The sequence below is a fragment of the Geotrypetes seraphini genome, chromosome 3 (genome assembly GCF_902459505.1).
Source record: "Geotrypetes seraphini chromosome 3, aGeoSer1.1, whole genome shotgun sequence".
Classification (NCBI taxonomy): Eukaryota; Metazoa; Chordata; class Amphibia; order Gymnophiona; family Dermophiidae; genus Geotrypetes; species Geotrypetes seraphini.
In genome coordinates, this window is record NC_047086.1 from 215,605,715 (window position 1) to 215,623,240 (window position 17,526).

The following is a 17,526-nucleotide window of genomic DNA, read 5'->3' on the forward strand; positions in this document are numbered from 1 at the left end:
AGATGCTGAGAATAGTTTGCATCACTTAAACTAGGTCAATAGACATGCAAATTGATTGAATCAACATCCCAATAGCTAAAAATATTATCAAACCAATAAATTGTTTGTTAGTGATAAATAGTAGTAGTAGTAGTCGTAGTAATAATCCTAGCCTGGTCATCCAAGGCAGGGCCCTCCAGTGAAAGAGGCAGGTGGTGTGTTTTCTTGTAAGAAGTGGAAATGCAGTAAGGAAACAGGATACACTGCATGCCATCTTGGCAGGATGTCTTTCCTTAGGCCAAAGGAGGCAACGATTGACAGGAGCCTCTAAGCCTGTTCTTTTTTATCAACAAGATGTTTAAATGAGAAACCCAGAATGCCTGATCTGAAACATTTTCTTTGTGATTTTTTTTTAATATTTATAGTGTGGAACTGAAATCTGTAGGTGGTCTGACCTTTGGGTGCATGTGCCCTTGCATATAATAAAGTACAACATATAGAATAAAGAAAATTGTCCCCAAGACATGCAGCTGCGGTTTGTGATTTCACTAACTCTGACAGACCTCAATGCGCTCAACCCCGCAGACCCCATGGATCTGCTTCCGTTTCAAATATTTATTACATTTTAAGTAGTTGCATTACAAAAGATTGATAAATAGAGAGATAACAATGAACAGATACATGTTTGCATCTAAGCCACAGATCTGCTTCCCTTAGCTTAGACAGCTGCGGTTTGGGGAGTGGGTAAAATGAGGATCCCACAGACCCCTTGGGGGTTACCAAAGGACAGTTGGCTGGATCAGACGCTGGACTTTCTATGGCACTAAAGGGCTCCTCCTTCTGCAAACACCATGATCAAGCAGGTCGGTAGCTGTATCCCCAGGAATGGGAGTAAGATGAGCATCGGTGTACTGAGCGAAATATGTAATGGCTGTGGGGGTGAGTACAATGAGGTTCATCAGAGTTAGTGACATCACAAACCGCAGGGAAGAGGTAAAATGAGGATCTGTAGGGGGTGAGTGGGATATCTACTTTATTCAACGTTTTATGGTTTACACACTAAGGTATTTTGTATTTGTACAATTTTTTTTCTTTAGGTGTTCTCTATGGGCTCCTTTTACAAAGCCGCGCTAGCGGTCTTAGCGCATGCATCAGATTAGCACCACCTGCTCAAAAGAAGGCGGTAGTTGCTAGAGCGCGGGGCAATTTAGCGCGCGTTAAGGCCCTAGTGCGGCTTTGTAAAAGGAGCCCTATGTGTTTTCAGTAGGAAAAGGCTGTTTATCTAGCAGTCGTTAACCAGGCTGACGATATCGCTACCATCAGATCTTCTTTTCATATAGTGTCAAGAGCGAAGCCGAGCCTCATTCCTTTCTAATACCGCATGCATTTTCTAAATTTACCCTGGCACTCCTACTGCCTGATGAAAACACGCACACCGCCTCTAACAACAGTTTTGAAGAAGACACCTCCAGTTTCTTTGCATTGGCATCAACAATCTACTGAGTTAAATTTAGGAAAAGGCATATGCCAAATCAAGTATGAATTGTCACAGCGCACCCACCCACTCTCATCACTATGATTCTGGCAGCCAGTGAGGTACAATTGCACCGCTTTTCTCAACAGGTCCTTAAGGGAAACAAGATAATCTCTAGCATTTACTCATTTTTCAAGGTAATTTTATGCCTGCATTTTTTCTAGAGGCAAAAGAGATTGGAGTTTCATGCTGCATCTCTCGCAGTGTAAGGGTGGCTTGAAAAGTGTGGTAAAAAAGCAAAGTTAAACAACTGATATTTTTAATAATAAAAACAGTTATTTCTCAACATGGAGGGGCATAATAAAAAATGGGCCCAAGTTTGAGGTTGGACATTTTCTGCAAAACATCCACAAACCCAGCAGGAAAAATGTCCATTTTCAAAGCTGCCAAATGTCTATCTTTTATTTTGGAAAATGAGCAAGGTATAAGTTTTGGTCCTTAGAACATCTACTTTTTTTGCACAAAATTGAGCCAATCAGGTCCTTTGGGCCCTCCCACTGCATCCGAAGATGCAAACTTATACCTTGCTCCTTCCTAAGGAAATCCATGATTGGTTCAGACACCTCAGGTCTTGAGCCAATCAGGGCCTAAGGCCCAGTGTCATCAAGGAAGGAGCCTAAGGAAGTCCCTGATTGGCTCAGACACCTCAGGCCCCTCCCAAGGACCTTAGTGTCGTCACAAGAGAGGAGGAACAGGATGTGTTTTCAGTACCTCCTGCTCCCAACTTTAAGGTTCGGGGCATGGGGGCCTGGAGGGGGAAGGGGAAATTGCTCCTGCTGTTTTGGTTTTTTTTTTTGGGGGGGAGGAAATGGGTGCCTTCATGGCAGAAGGAGTGCGCATCCCTCCTGCCTTTTTCTTTCGGGAAGGGGGGAAGTCTTTCTGGGCAGGAGGGATTGGCATCCCTCCTGCCATCTTTTTTGGGGGGGATGGTGACTCAGGGGTGCTTGCGCGGGAGAGATTTTTTAGTTGGACAGATGGTACACTCAAGTCATGCATACCTGTTGGAAATACCCTCATTTAGAGACATCAAATACAAAAGCATTCGGACAAGAATGTTCTCAGTGATGGCGCCTGAGGAACGATGAAAAGGACAGTTGGTCCGCCGTCGCCGGTCTGCGAGACGGACTAGAAGAAGAAGAGGCTTCAGGCTCCAGAGAGGCCTGCGAGCAACAGGACGAGTAGAAAACCTCGGGGTCCTCGAACTCCGGGCCCAGAGGAGGAGACCCAGTCGAAGCAGCATACCCCAACCGAGGCAATTTCTTCTGAGGCGAGACGGTCGAGTGCCGAGAGGAATGCTTCGAAGAATGTCTGGATCGATGCCCCTCCCGATGCCTGGAAGGGGATCGAGCCCGTCTGTGAGAAACTGGGTTAGACAGGAGCAGATCGGACTCGATGCCGTCGATCACAGAGGCGGAAGAGTTGGCGCCTCTCCCGACGCCGCCCAGGTTTGATAGGGGGTTCGGAAGAACTCGTCCTGCTTCCTGCTATGCCCAGGACTGGGTGGCCCCGAAGGTGGACGCCACACTGAGTCATGGGGCGGAGTAATCGGTTCCAAGGGAGGCAGGTCACTAAACGAGGCTTTCCTCGAGGGGATGGGCTCCAAGGGAGGCATATCACTAAGGGAGGCCCCCCTCGAGGGAATCGGGTCCAAAGGAGGCACAGCACTAACGGAGGACCTCCTCGAGGACCCGGACACCACTCGCCGCTCCTCCTCGCCGAGCAACGAGGTCGTGCGGCGAGGAGGAGGAAGAGGGGGCGGTCCGCCCCTCGAAGCCGAAGCTGGGATGTCACCCTGGATGGTGGCAATCAGCCGAGGCCCCATGGTCTGCATGAGCTCCACGAACTGAGCCTCCAGAAGGGACCGCAACGAAGCCGATATGGAGGTATCCGCACCAAAAGGGGGCCCTTCCGCACGGTCTCCGCGCTCCTTCGGTGCTGCGTGCTTCTGCTTGCCAGTCTTCGGCACCTTGAGCACCACCGGTGGAACTGTTGGGGTTGATACCTGCTCCGAGGAGACAAAGGAAGGCTCCGGCGCCGAAGCCGAAACCGGTGTGAACGATGCCGGTTTCAGGAGGCCCGAAGCAGCCGGGGAGGCAGAGGGCTTTGCGGAAGGAGTCGAAGCACCCGTCGATGTCGATGTCGAAGCTGCAGGATCCGATGAAGCTTCCATCTTGAACATGGACTCCCACAGTAGACAGCGGTGCTTACACGCTCTCGCCGTCAGAGTGGAGCAAGGCCGGCATGATTTCGGGAAGTGATCCGGTCCCAGACACTGTAAGCAGCGTCGATGAGGGTCCGTGAGCGAAATCGCGCGCTGGCACTTGCTACACTTTTTAAAACCGGTAATCTGCCGGGACATAGGCCGGAAAAGCTCCGCCGCAAGGTCGAAGGCGCGGGGCCCCAGCCACGCGGCCGACCCGGTATCGGAAGGAAAATTTTTTTTTTTTTTTTTTTTTTAAAAGAAATCAAAGAAAGAAATAAATGCACAGGAGAGCCAAAAGAACTCAACCCGCGGCAAAATAGAAGGCAAAAAAGAGATTCAATGGGCGCAAATTGAAGACAGACTTCTCAGCTCCGCGGAAGAAAAAGAACTGAGGAGACACGCCCGGACCATCGGGCGGGAAGGCACTGGCGCATGCGCGGTGCGGGCATCTCGAAACTTCTGAGTTTCTTCAAGCAAGACATGCTTGCAAGATGTCCGTATTGGGGCTCTGCCGGATGACATCACCCACTAGTGAGAATACCTGCCTGCTTGTCCTGGGATAAAGTAGTATATTAATTGTGTTGATAAAAATGTATAAACAAAGCCCTGCCAGCTGAACATCTCTTTCTTCAGTTCAGCAGCCAGAACTTTGATTTATAAGGAAGAAATAAGCTATGTATTGCAGTACTGAGGCTTGTATGGATGCTGTGGGGACATGAATGGGATGGCAGTGACGGTGACAGGGCGGTGAATGGAATGGCGGTGAAGGGGGCCGTGGACGGTGCAGTGATGGGGACAGATTTTTTTCCCTGTGTCATTCTCTAATTTAGAGGGAGACAGAACTGCTGTTGGAGTGAGAGAAGGAACCAAGAAGGCTGGTACCTGAAAAAGGAAAAGACAGAAAGAATTCTCTTGTTCTGAGGTCTGAAATTCCTAAACACTACAAATAACTTTGCAGAATTTTGAAATATTGTACGCAGAATTCTGCCAGAAGAATGTGTTGTTTTAAGGAGAGCAAAACATCATTTTGGTTGGGGAGAGGGAGGCCAAGAAAACCAAAATCTCCAGCCCTTCCTGAGATCTCAAGTTGCTGATACTAGGGCCATGGCTCTAACAGCCTACTGATATACATTAAAACCTTGGATTGCAAATTACTTGGTTTGCAAGTGTTTTGCAAGACAAGCAAAACATTTTATTAAATTTTAACTTGATATACAAGCAAAGTCTTGCAATATGAGTACATACAGTATACACGCTCATATCATCACAACTGAGTGGATGATTCAAGACAAAGTTAGACAAGTTTCTGCTGAACAAGAACGTGCGCTGGTAGAGCTAGTCCGGGGGTCGGCAACCTGCGGCTCCAGAGCCGCATGCGGCTCTTTTCCACCTTTGCTGCGGCTCCGGTAGTGTGTCACGCAGGCATGCAGGTTACAAGTCCGGCGTCGCGGCGGGAAATAGCCATGCTGAGCAGTGAGCTCAGCACATACACAGATGAAAGCCTTGCTTGCTGATTGGTCCGGCGGCCCCGCCCCGCCGTGCCGCCGGACCAATCAGCAAGCAAGGCTTTCATCTGTGTAGTGCTGAGCTCACTCAGCATGGCTATTTCCCGCCGCGACGCCGGACTTGTAAGATGCACGCCTGAAAAAGAAATCATCCTGGCCGGGGTCGGTGTCATGCTCCGGAGATCTACAGCCTTCCTATCTCCCTCTCCCTTCTACCTGCTTCCGGCCACATCCCCTGCTCCGCGGCTCTCTTCGGCAACTCAGCAGCAGCGATCGACACAAGCTTCTGACGTCGGGGCCTACCCTCTGCGAGTCCCGCTTGTTTCAACTTCCTTTTTCCACAAAGGCAGGACTCGTAGAGGGAAGGCCTCGATGTCGGCAGCTTGTCTTGATCACCGCTGCTGACGAGTTGCTGAAGAGAGCCGCGGAGCAGGGGGGTGTTGCCAGGTGCAGGTAGAAGGCCAGATGCAGGACTCGTGGGTGAGGGAGGAGAAGAGAGAGAGAAAGAGAGAGGGGAGGGAAACAAAAGGAAATCTTTCATACTGGGCTGGGCCTGAGTGGAGGGAGGGTGGAAAGATTCTGGCTACAGGGTGCAGTAACAAAGGAAAAGGGGGGAAAGCTGAAAATGGAGATAGTGACACAAAGAAGAGAAAGAGTAAGCAGGACCTACTGAATAAGGATAGAGATACAGAGGGGACATGAAGAGGAGGTGAAATAGAGACATAGAAGTAATGCTGAAAAAGTGTGGGGGGGGGGAGATAAAGACATTGAAAGGGCAAATGGTGAACATGGCGTAAAGATAAGGACAGAGACAAATGAAGATTCTGAAAAAGTGGTGAGATAGGGATATAGGTGAGATGGACACAAAGAAGGGTGATGCTGGAAAATAGGTGGAATGGTAATTCTGACAGACACAGAAGGGAAATGCTGGATCAAGGAGAGATGGGGCTCAGGCTGGATGGAATGAGGAGAAATGCCTTGTTGGCCCGGAACTTCCTCTCCTACGTCAGAATTGACGTCAGGGAGCGGAATGCTGGTCAGCGCAACACTTCTGCAGGGAAAGCTTGGGACGGCGGTGGCTTGGGGGCTGTTCCCCGATTGCGGTGGCAGCAAACCGAGTGGCTTGGGGGAGGGCACGGAGACAGAAAGAAAAAGTTGGGGGAGAGAATGAGGTCTGGAGGAGAGGAAACATACAGGAGGCTGAAAGAAAGGAAGAAAGATTGGATGCACAGTCAGAAGAAGAAAGTGCAACCAGAGACTCATGAAATCACCAAATAGCAAAGGTAGGAAAAATGATTTTATTTTCAATTTAGTGATCCTGTATATAGCATTAAGATAAGAAACAATATATGCAGTGTTAGATTTGTTTTATAATGGTTTTGCGGCTCCAAGTTTTTTTTTCTTTTCGAAAACGGGTCCAAGTGGCTCTTTATGTCTTAAAGGTTGCAGACCCCTGAGCTAGTCTCAGGGAGCTGGTCTTAGACCAGAGGGCTGCCACCGCCTGAGCGGACTGCTGGGCATGATGGACCACTGGTCTGACTCAGCAGTGGCAATTCTTATGTTCTTCTCTCTCTGATGCTGCAGAAGTATAGTGACTGTTCTAAATGAGTGAAGTCTTGCAATACAAGTACGTATAGTATTTTTTTTTTTTAAATTAAAGTTTTTGGGTTGTGGAACGAATCGTCTGAATTTCCATTATTTCCTATGGGGAAATTCGCTTTGATATACGAGTGCTTTGGATTACAAGCATGCTTCCGCAACGAATTATGCTTGCAAACCAAGGTTTTACTGTAAATGTTTTAAGCTGAGTGTACGGATGCATACTAATATAAACTCCTTTAAATACATTTCAATTACTATATTAGCAAGCAAAATAAAACTCGACCACAGCACAGGGCTCTAAAACAAACGTGCTGAATCAGACATACCGTAGTTACAATCTTATCAATCCTATTTCCCGCCACTCGGTAACAGACACTCTGCATCCCAGCCGCCGCGTGAACCGCCTTATCTTGTTGATTGGTTCCTGCTAGCCAACCAAAGACTTGCGTGACGCGTTACCGTCACTTTTCCCCCCAAAATAGAACACCCCCACAACCACCTTTATTTCGGTTGGCCCTTTGAAATACGTCCCTCCCTTTTTACGCGATGACGTCTCAGTGAGGCCAGCACTTGGAGATGACGGGTTGCTCTGAAAGATGCATTCCGGTTACCAGGCGGTTACGTATTTTGGTGGGCGGTGCCTCTTAGAGAAGGGTGGTGTTACGCGACGGCCATCGTCGCGACTGCCGTAGAAGTTGCGGCATCGGCTGCGATGGGGCTGAAGCGGGCTGCTGCAGCCGGGGAGCCTCCGGGGACTAGCGTGGCGGCCTTGGCGCTGTTGCCGCTGCTCTTCGTTCTCTGCAGCCCGGCAGCCGCAGGTACAGGCTGCAGCGGTGTCGACAGTGGAGAACGTTCCTGTCATTTTTACCCGAGTCAGAAAGAACGTTTTGGTTTCATTGAGTTCCTCTACCGGGGTGGGGGAGTTTACAGTCACTCTGGGGGTAGTGGGGAGGCGAGTCTGGGGGGTTTAAGTGTTACCCCCCCCCGATATTTGAGATGAATGGATTTTAAGGGGCTTTCTTGTTTTAAATGGGGTATTTATTAAATGGAGTCTGCGCCGTTCCTTGTTGATGGGTTTTCTCTGAATGGGTTAGCATACTGTGACGGAAATGAATTTACCTCTTGAGCCGAAGCACGTGGAGTATGACTTCAAAAGACTGTCAGACAGATTTACTGCTAACTATCGCCGTAGAATGCGTTGGAGGTGAAGGTGTTTTAAGCATAAGTTGGAAATTAGATAGGCTGTATAACGGGAATAGCGGAAGGGCACATGCTAGACTGTGGTAGGCTTTACTTAGGGGGGGCTCCGATGCTCAAAAGTTTACCTTGGAAGTAAGACTGGTTGTAGTCGGTTATGTGCAAGTTAGCTCAGCCTTCCACGCTCAAAAGGATTTTGGGGGGCTTTTACCAATCATGGTACATTTCTTCTATATGTTGTTCTTGAGAGGTTCAGTGTTTATATGTTTTTGTCCACTCTGGGCCTGAATTCAGCTGTTTCTCCAATCTCTGTACTAACTAATTGTGGTATTTCATTCTTCAAAACAGCTAGAGCAGTGGTGTAGGGGGGGGGGGTTTGTACTACCCTGGACTCCATCTTGGTAGGGGCACTGGCACTTCTCTGCCCCCCCCCCCAATTCCATGCTCACATCCTCCCTTCCCCAACCCCCATACATCTTTAAAATCTTTGCCAGCATGAGCAACTACTCTGGCCTGCTGCTCTAGCTGGCCTGGCTCCCTCTGAAATCATAAGAACATAAGAATTGCTGCTGCTGGGTCAGACCAGTGGTCCATCATTCCCAGCAGTCCGCTCCCGTGGCGGCCCTTAGGCCAAACGCCAGTGCCCTATTGAGTCTAGCATTACCTGCATACGTTCTGGTTCAACAGGAACTTGTCCAACTTTGTCTTGAATCCCTGGAGGGTGTTTTCTCCCTATAACAGCCTCCGAAGAGTGTTCCAGTTTTCCACCACTCTGGGTGAAGAAGAACTTCCTTAGGTTTGTACAGAATCTATCCCCCTTTAACTTTAGAGAGTGCCCTCTCATTCTCCCTACCTTGGAGAGGGTGAACAACCTGTCTTTATTTACAAAGTCTATTCCCTTCATTTTCTTGAATGTTTTGATCATGTTCCCTCTGTCTCCTCTTTTCAAGGGAGAAGAGGCCCAGTTTCTCTAATCTCTCACTGTACGACAACTCCTCCAGCCCCTTAACTAATTTGTTCGCTCTTCTCTGGACCCTTTCGAGTAGTACTGTGTCCTTCTTCATGTACAGCAACTAGTGCTAGATGCAGTATTCCAGGTGGGGACGTACCATGGCCCGGTACAGCGGCATGGTAACCTTCTCCGATCTATTTGTGATCCCCTTCTTAATCATTCCTAGCATTCTGTTGGCCCTTATCACCGCCACCGCACATTGCGTGGACAGCTTCATCGACCTGTCAACCAGTACTCCCAAATCTCTTTCCTGGGGGTCTCTCCGAGTACTGCACCAGACATCCTATACTCGCGTATAAGATTTTTGTTACCGACATGCATCACTTTACACTTATCCACGTTAAACCTCATTTGCCATGTCGCGGCCCAGTTCTTGAGCATGTTTATGTCACGTTACAGGTCTTCGCAATCCTTCTGTGTCTTCACTACTCTAAATAACTTCGTATCGTCTGCAGATTTAATCACCTCGCTCGTCGTACCAATTTCCAGGTCGTTTTTAAATATGTTGAAGAACACAGGTCCAAGCACCGAACCTTGCGGCACTCCACTCGTGATGCTTTTCCAGTCCGAATATTGTCCATTTACCTCCACTCTCTGTTTCCTATCTGCCAACCACTTTTTAATCCACGTGAGTATTTCACCCTCGATTCCATGGCTCGCAATTTTTCAAAGCTGTCGTTCATGCGGGACCTTGTCGAACGCCTTCTGAAAATCCAGATATACAATGTCGACTGGGTCACCCTTGTCTATCTGCCTGTTTACTCCCTCGAAGAAGTGCAGCAAATTCATCAAGCAAGATCTTCCTTTACTGAAGCCATGCTGGCTGGTCCTCATCAGATTGTGTCTTTCAAGGTGGTCAATGATGCAGTCCTTTATTAGCGCATCTACCATCTTTCCCGGTACCGAGGTCAGACTCATCGGTATCTAGTTTCCCGGATCTCCCCTCGAGCCTTTCTTGATGATCGGCGTAACATTTGCCACTTTCCAGTCTTCTGGAATCCTTCCCGATTTGATCGACAGATTGGCTATTAGTTGAAGCAGTTCAGCTATAGCCCCTTTCAGTTCCTTGATTACCCTCGGATGGATGCTATCCGGTCCTGGGGATTTCTCATTTTTAAACCTATCAATCTGCCTGCATACCTCTTCTAGACTGACTGTCAACCCAGTCAGTTTTCCATCTTCGTTTCCTGCGTATAGCCTGTTGGTTTTTGTATGTTGTGTATATCCTCTTTGGTAAATACAGACGCAAAAAATGTGTTCAGCTTGTTGGCGATGGCTTTGTCCTACTTTAGCACTCATTTATTCCATGGTCATCCAATGGCCCCACCACTTCCTTCACGGGTTGTTTTCCCCTTAATATATCGAAAGAATGGCTTGAAGTTTTTTTTCCTCCTTGGTTATTTTTTCCTCGTAGTCTCTTTTGGCCCCTCTTACTGCCTTATGGTACTTGCTTTGATGTTGTTAATGCTTTTTCCAGTTTTTGCCCGTTTTTGACCTTTTCCATTCCTTAAACAAAGTCTTCTTGTCTCTGATCGCTTCTTTCACCACTACAGTGAGCCATGCCGGTTTCTAGTTCTTTTTCCTCTTGGATCCCTTGTTGATAAGCGGTATATATAGATTTTGCGCCTCAGTGACTGTCCTTAAAAAGGGACAATGCTTACTCAAGCTTTTTTACATTGCTTATCCTCTTCTTAATCTTCTTCCCCACCATGAGTCTCATCCCTTCGAAATTCCCTTTTCGGAAGTTCAGTGCCGTGGCCGTTGTTCTGGATCGATGTTTTGCCCCCATATCCAGGTTGAAGTGGATCATATTGCGATCACTGCTTCTCATCGTCCCTTCTACTTCTACACCTTGTGCCGGTCCTCGTAGTCCATTTAGAATTTAAGTCCAGAATTGCATTTCCTCTCGTATTTCCTTGACAAGTTGACAAGAAGCAATCGCCTACAGCACTAGGAAATTGGTCTCCGTACTGCAGCCAGAGGTGCCTAGGTTCCAGTCTATCCCCGGATAATTGCAGTCGCCCATGATAATTGCATTGCCTCCCTTGCAGTTGCGTTTAAACTCGTCCGTCATTTCTCCATCAGTTTCTTCGAACTGCCCTGGGAGTCGGTAGTAGATGCTGATCTTCGTTTCCATTCTATTTGTTCCTGGAATTTTGGCCCATAGAGACTTTACCTTATTTTTTGTTTCCGGTGTGATCTCTCTGGTAGTCTCAATTCCCTCTTTAACGTATAGGGCAATACTACCACCTTTTTGACCCACTCTGTCTCTGCGATATAGCTTGTATCCTGGTAGCACAGTTTCCCAAACGTTTTCCTCATTCCACCATGTTTCCGTGATGCCATGTTTCCGTGATGCCGATGATGTCAAGGTTATTTTTTTGTGCCATAGCTTCCAATTCCCCCATCTTATTTTTTTAGGCTCCTGGCATTCATGTACAAACACTTGAGTTTGTGGCCTGTTACTTTCTTGCATTTCTTCCCTATTGTGTCCCTTTCGATCTGTCAGGATTTCTGCCTTGCATAATCTTCCTGCACGGTATCCTCTGGGTATACCATTTCCTGAACCATCGACTCTTGGTCGACTGTCAGCTTATCCTTTTTCCTAGTTTAAAAACTTCTCAATTTCCTGCTTGATGTTGCTTGCAAGTAGCCTCGTTCCGTCTCCGCTGAGGTGGAGTCCATCCTTCCTGTATCTTGCTCTTACCCCAGAATGTGTCCAGTTGCGCACAAAGTGGAATCCTTCTTCCTCACACCAGCACTTCATCCACACGTTGACTGCTTGCAGCTCCATCTGCCTCTTCTCATCGCCCCTGGGTACTGGCAGGATCTCTGAGAACGCTACCCTCGGCGTTCTGGTCTTCAGCTTCCTTCCTAGCATCCAGAACTGGTCCTTCAGTACTTCCCTGCTGTAGTTCCTGTTGCTCATGTTATTTGCCCCCACATGGATCACCACCGCCGTATCTTCCTCTTCCACGCTGTCGATGTGGCTCACTATATTTTCTATCTTGGCTCCCAGTAGGCAGGTCACCAGTTGATCCTGTCTTCCTCCCGCTATGTGGCTGTTGACTTGACTGATGATGGAGTTCCCCACGACGATTGCTGTCCTCTCTATCTTGTCTTGTCTCTCCAGCCGCAGGTCCATGTCCCCGGTGTATGTCGATCTCTTCAGCCGTAGGTCTGTGTCCTCTGTACACTTCCATCTTTCCTCATCCTGTCATTGGCTTGCACCGGACTCATCTTCCTGTGGGTTCCCTCCGCTGTTTCCAGGTCTCGCTGCTGTATCACCTATTTCTTCTTTGTGGTTGTTCTCCAGATGGTCCTCACTCATTGTAGGTGTATCTTGGCAGTTCCACTGTTGCTGATAATTTTCCACAGCCTCCCTCGATGAACTTCTCTAACTCCCGGACTTCTTCCTCAATGGTTTCCTCCGTCTTGAAGTTTTTTGCCTCTCTGTTCTCCTTCACTGCTCGAAGTGCTTCTAGTTCCAGTATTCTGCCTTCCAGGAGTCTAACTTGTTTCTTCAGGCCCTCCGGTTCTTCGCATCGAGTGCATACATAAGACCGCCTCCCAGAGGGGAGGTAGTCATACATATGGCAAACGGTGCAGAAAACTGGGTAGCTCAACATCCTGCTTTTGTCTGCTGCATCCATTGCTGTTCGCTTGCCAGTCTGCTGTCTGAAGTGGCTTCTCCCTGTTTCCTTATGTAGCATCCTTGGTATCGCAAAGCCAGGAAGTGACATCAGAGGGAAAGCCAACATGGGCAGGAGCAGCAAGCCAGAGAAGCTGCTCATGCTGGCAAAGATTTAAAGAGGTGGGGGAGGAGAAGAGGGTGCCACCACTCCAGGCATCTTCTACCCTTGCTACGCTACTGATCTAGAGCTTTTTTGCTCCCATGATTAATTCAACATAATATACTTGTTTCTCCTTGGCAGAGGTAAACTATAACTCTACTAAATTCAGAGACAGGTATAAACTCAAACATTCTACAATACTGATTCCTCTTAAACATTTGACATAATCATTTGGCCTTGGTCCCTATGCCATGTTTTTTAAATGAACACCTGTTCTATCTGTAATAAGGTGGATATTCTCCATGATTCACCATATTTTTCGCTCCATAAGACGCACTTTTTTCCCCAAAAAAAGTGGGTGGAAAAAAGGGTGCGTCCTATGGAGTGAATACCCCCCCCCCCCCGTTACCTTATTTAGATCAGGGTTTGCTGCCCGCCGCTGCTGCTACTTGTTGCTCACTAGCCGCCGCAAGTAGAGGAAGGGAAAGGCCAGGCGGGTGCAGCGATTGCACGCCTCCGGCAAAGAAGCCTTACCTCAACTTCAGAATTGACGGGGGTAAGGCTTCTGGGCCGGTGGCATGCAATCGCTGCACCCGCCTGGCCCTTCCCAGCAATTCGTTCTGTTCAGAGGAAGTGAAGCGCTGCTGGCTCCCTTCTCGTCCCATGCTCTCGGGCCACAGCAAGGCCATGGCTTGCGGTGCTGCGCTGACTGGAGTTTGACCCGCTGCTGAGCTAGGCATCCCCCGCCACTGCTGTTTTGTCCGGCCTGGAGCCCTCACTCTTCGGCGATGTGTCTTCACAGCGGCAGTAGTGGGAGGTAATTAAATCCAGTGGGTGGGCAGGCTTGGGGGGAGAAGAGGACAAAGGCTTGGAGGCAGTGAGGGGAACATAGGAGGGAGGAAGGGGCAATTGTTGGGCCTGAGGAAGGTGGGGGAGAGGACAAAGGTTGGAAGGCAGTGAGGGGAACATAAGAGGGAGGGAGGAAGGCACAATTGTTGGGCCTGAGGAAGGAAAGAAAAATCACCAGACAACAAAGGTAGGAAATATGATTTTATTTTCAATTTAGTGATCAAAATGTGTCAGTTTTGAGAATTTATATCTGCTGTCTATATTTTGCACTATATTTGTCTTTTTCTATAGTTATGAGGTGGCTTTGCATATTTTAAAAAGCCATTTGCCTTGACATCTGTGCTCTTGTCCCTGTCCGCCCTGTTCCGGCCTACCACTAGACCAACAGAGGGGGGGACAGGGTACAGAGCCTGCCAGGGAGGAGGGACAGCATGCAGAGCCTGGCATGGAGAATTTGGTTCAGAATGGGTATTTTTCTTGTTTTCATCCTCTAAATATAAGGTGCATCTTATGGAGCGAAAAATATGGTAATTTTTGATTTGTATGTTGGTGTTGCATTCTATCTTCTGATGAAGGACTCTTAATTTCATCATTGAGTACTCTATACAGCATCGCAGGCATCTTCAGCATCGAGTCTCTCTAATGCAGTGGTCTCAAACTTAAGGTACTTTTGGTATGTTTATCATAATCACAAAAGTAAAACAGTTTCTTGATCATATGTTTCTTTAGCTATAAATTACAATACTATTATTAAGATTTAGCCAAAAGGAAAGATTTATAAACTATAAAGAGTTTTACCTCAGGCAAAATTGTTTTTTCTTTAATAAGACATTAACTATTTTTTCTGAGGCCCTCCAAGTACCTACAAATCCAAAATGTGGCCCTGCAAAGGGTTTGAGTTTGAGACCACTTTCTAATGCATTCTGTGTTTGCTTAGGGATGTAGTGTACTAACCATGCACTAATCTTTTGGCTCTTTTTTTTTGGGGGGGGGGGGATTATTGGGTTGATAATGGTCATTATCCCAGGACAAGCAGGCAGGTATTCTCACTAGTGGGTGATGTCATCCGACAGAGCCCCGATACGGACTTCTTGCAAGCATGTCTTGCTTGAAGAAACTCAGAAGTTTCGAGATGCCCGCACCGCGCATGCGCCAGTGCCTTCCCGCCCGATGCTCCGGGCGTGTCTCCTCAGTTCTTTTTCTTCTGCGGAGCTGAGAAGTCTATCTTCAATTTGCGCCCATTGAATCTCTTTTTTTGCCTTCTTTTTTGCCGCGGGTTGAGTTCTTTTGGCTCTCCTGTGCATTTATTTCTTTCTTTGATTTCTTTTTAAAAAAAAAAATAAATTTTTCCTTCAGATACCGGGTCGGCCGCGTGGCTGGGGCCCCCGCGCCTTCGACCTTGCGGCGGAACTTTTCCGGCCTATGTCCCGGCCGATCACCGGTTTTAAAAAGTGTAGCAAGTGCCAGCGCGCGATTTCGCTCACGGACCCTCATCGACGCTGCTTACAGTGTCTGGGACCGGATCACTTCCCGAAATCGTGCCGGCCTTGCTCCACTCTGACGGCGAGAGCGTTTAAGCGTTGTTGTCTGCTGTGGGAGTCCATGTTCAAGATGGAAGCTTCATTGGATCCTGCAGCTTCGACATCGACAGGTGCTTCGACTCCTTCTGCGAAGCCCTCTGCCTCCCCGGCTGCTTCGGGCCTCCTGAAACCGGCGTCGTAAACACCGGTTTCGGCCCCGGCTTCGTTTAGTGACCTGCCTCCCTTGGAACCGATTACTCCGCCCCATGACTCAGTGTGGCGTCCACCTTCGGGGCCACCCAGTCCTGGGCTAGCAGGAAGCAGGACGAGTTCTTCCGAACCCCCTATCAAACCTGGGCGTCGTCGGGGGAGCCTCCGACTCTGCCGCCTCTGCGATCGACGGCATCGAGTCCAATCTGCTCCTTGGAGGCGTCTGACCCAGTTTCTCACAGACGGGTTCGATCCCCTTCCAGGCATCGGGAGGGGCATCGATCCAGACATTCTTCGAAGCATTCCTCTCGACACTCGACCGTCTCGCCTCAGAAGAAATTGCCTCGGTTGGGGTATGCTGCTTCGACTGGGTCTCCTCCTCCGGGCCCGGAGTTCGAGGACCCCGAGGTTTTCTACTCGTCCTATTGCTCGCAGGCCTCTCTGGAGCCTGAAGCCTCTTCTTCTTCTAGTCCGTCTCGCAGACCGGCGACGGCAGACCAACTGTCCTTTTCATCGTTCCTCAGGCAGATGGCGGATGACATGGACATTACTCTCGATGCTGGGTCTCGATATTCCAAAGAGTACCTCGATACCATGCACTTGCCTCGTCCTCCGGCAGAGTCCTTGCGGCTTCCCCTGCACAAGCTCCTCGACCAGACCTTCATGCGATGCTTCGAGTCTCCTTACTCTATCCCTGCGGTCCCTGGCAAATTGGATGCGCGGTACCGCACGGTGCATCATAAAGGCTTCGAGGGTCCTCGGCTTTCTCACCAGTCCCTCCTGGTTGAATCCTCGCTCAAGCGGTCTCATCCTGGCCAGGTCTATGCTTCAGTGCCTCCGGGCCGTGAGGGCAGAACCATGGATAAGTTTGGTCGACGCATCTATCAGAATTCGATGATGGCGTCTCGAGTCCTGAATTACAATTTCCACTTTGCAGCCTACTTGGAATTTTTTCTGCCTGTGCTTCGGAAGTTCACACCTTACATCGAATCCCAGACTAGGTTTGAGTTTGAGGAAGTGGTTGCTTCGCTGTCCCAACTTCGGCTTCAGTTAATGCAATCTGCCTATGATGCGTTCGAGCTCTCCGCCCGAGCGGCGGCCTGCTCGGTGGCGATGCGCCGGTTGGCCTGGTTGCGGACTATTGATATGGACCCGAATCTTCAGGACCGCCTGGCAAACGTCCCGTGTGCTGGGGCAGATCTTTTTGACGAATCCATCGAGACTGTCACGAAGAAGTTGTCTGACCACGAAAAGTCCTTCCAATCTATCCTTCGGCCGAAGCCTAGGCCTCAGCAGTCTCGACCTTCTCGTCCGCCGTTGATTTATCAGAGGCGTTATCAGCCGAGGCAAACTCCTCCTGCGAGGCAACCGGCGAAGCGTCAGCCTCCCCAAAAGGATCAGCCTAAGTCTCAATCGCCTGCTGTCCCTAAGACCACTCAGCCTTTTTGACTGTCTCGTCGAGGGCATAACCAACCTCGTTCTGCCTCCCCCTGTTTTTCCCATCGGAGGGCACCTCCATCATTTTTATCATCACTGGGAGGCCGTAACAACCGACCTCTGGGTCCTTACTATCATCAAGGAAGGATACTCTCTTCATTTCCATCGGGTCCCTCCGGACCACCCTCCAAGAGAGTATCCTTCCAACTTGACTCAGACCGCCCTTCTTCTCCAGGAAGCTCAGGCTTTGCTCCGGCTTCGTGCCGTGGAGCCGGTCCTGACGGACCAACTGAACCAGGGGTTTTACTCCTGGTACTTCCTTGTATCGAAGAAGACGGGCGACCTGCGACCCATTTTGGACCTCAGGGCCCTCAACAAATTCCTAGTCAAGGAGAGGTTTCGCATGCTGACACTTGCTTCTCTCTACCCTCTCCTCGAGCAGAACGACTGGTTATGCTCTCTGGATCTCAAGGAGGCCTACACTCACATTCCCATTCATCCGGCCTCCCGCAGGTTCCTCAGATTTCGGGTGGGACATCTACATCTGCAGTATCGAGTGCTTCCATTCGGCCTATCCTCATCTCCCAGAGTCTTCACGAAGTGTCTGGTGGTGGTGGCTGCTGCACTCCGGAACTAGGGTCTTCAGGTATTTCCATACCTCAACGACTGGTTCATCAAGGCCCC

At 49.1% G+C, this 17,526-nt stretch overlaps 1 protein-coding gene across 2 annotated transcripts in view; it reads left to right on the top strand.

Moving 5' to 3' along the window:
- Positions 1 to 7,366: 7,366 nt before the first annotated feature.
- Positions 7,367 to 17,526, top strand: part of NEMP1 (nuclear envelope integral membrane protein 1) — a 139,814-nt gene continuing 129,654 nt past the window's right edge. The window contains exon 1 of one of the 2 annotated variants that reach the window (XM_033938017.1): positions 7,367 to 7,641. In XM_033938017.1, the coding sequence (XP_033793908.1) occupies positions 7,536 to 7,641 (106 nt within the window). In that variant the 5' untranslated portion in view covers positions 7,367 to 7,535. The remainder of the gene's footprint in view (positions 7,642 to 17,526) is intronic. The other variant, XM_033938018.1, reaches the window with a different exon arrangement.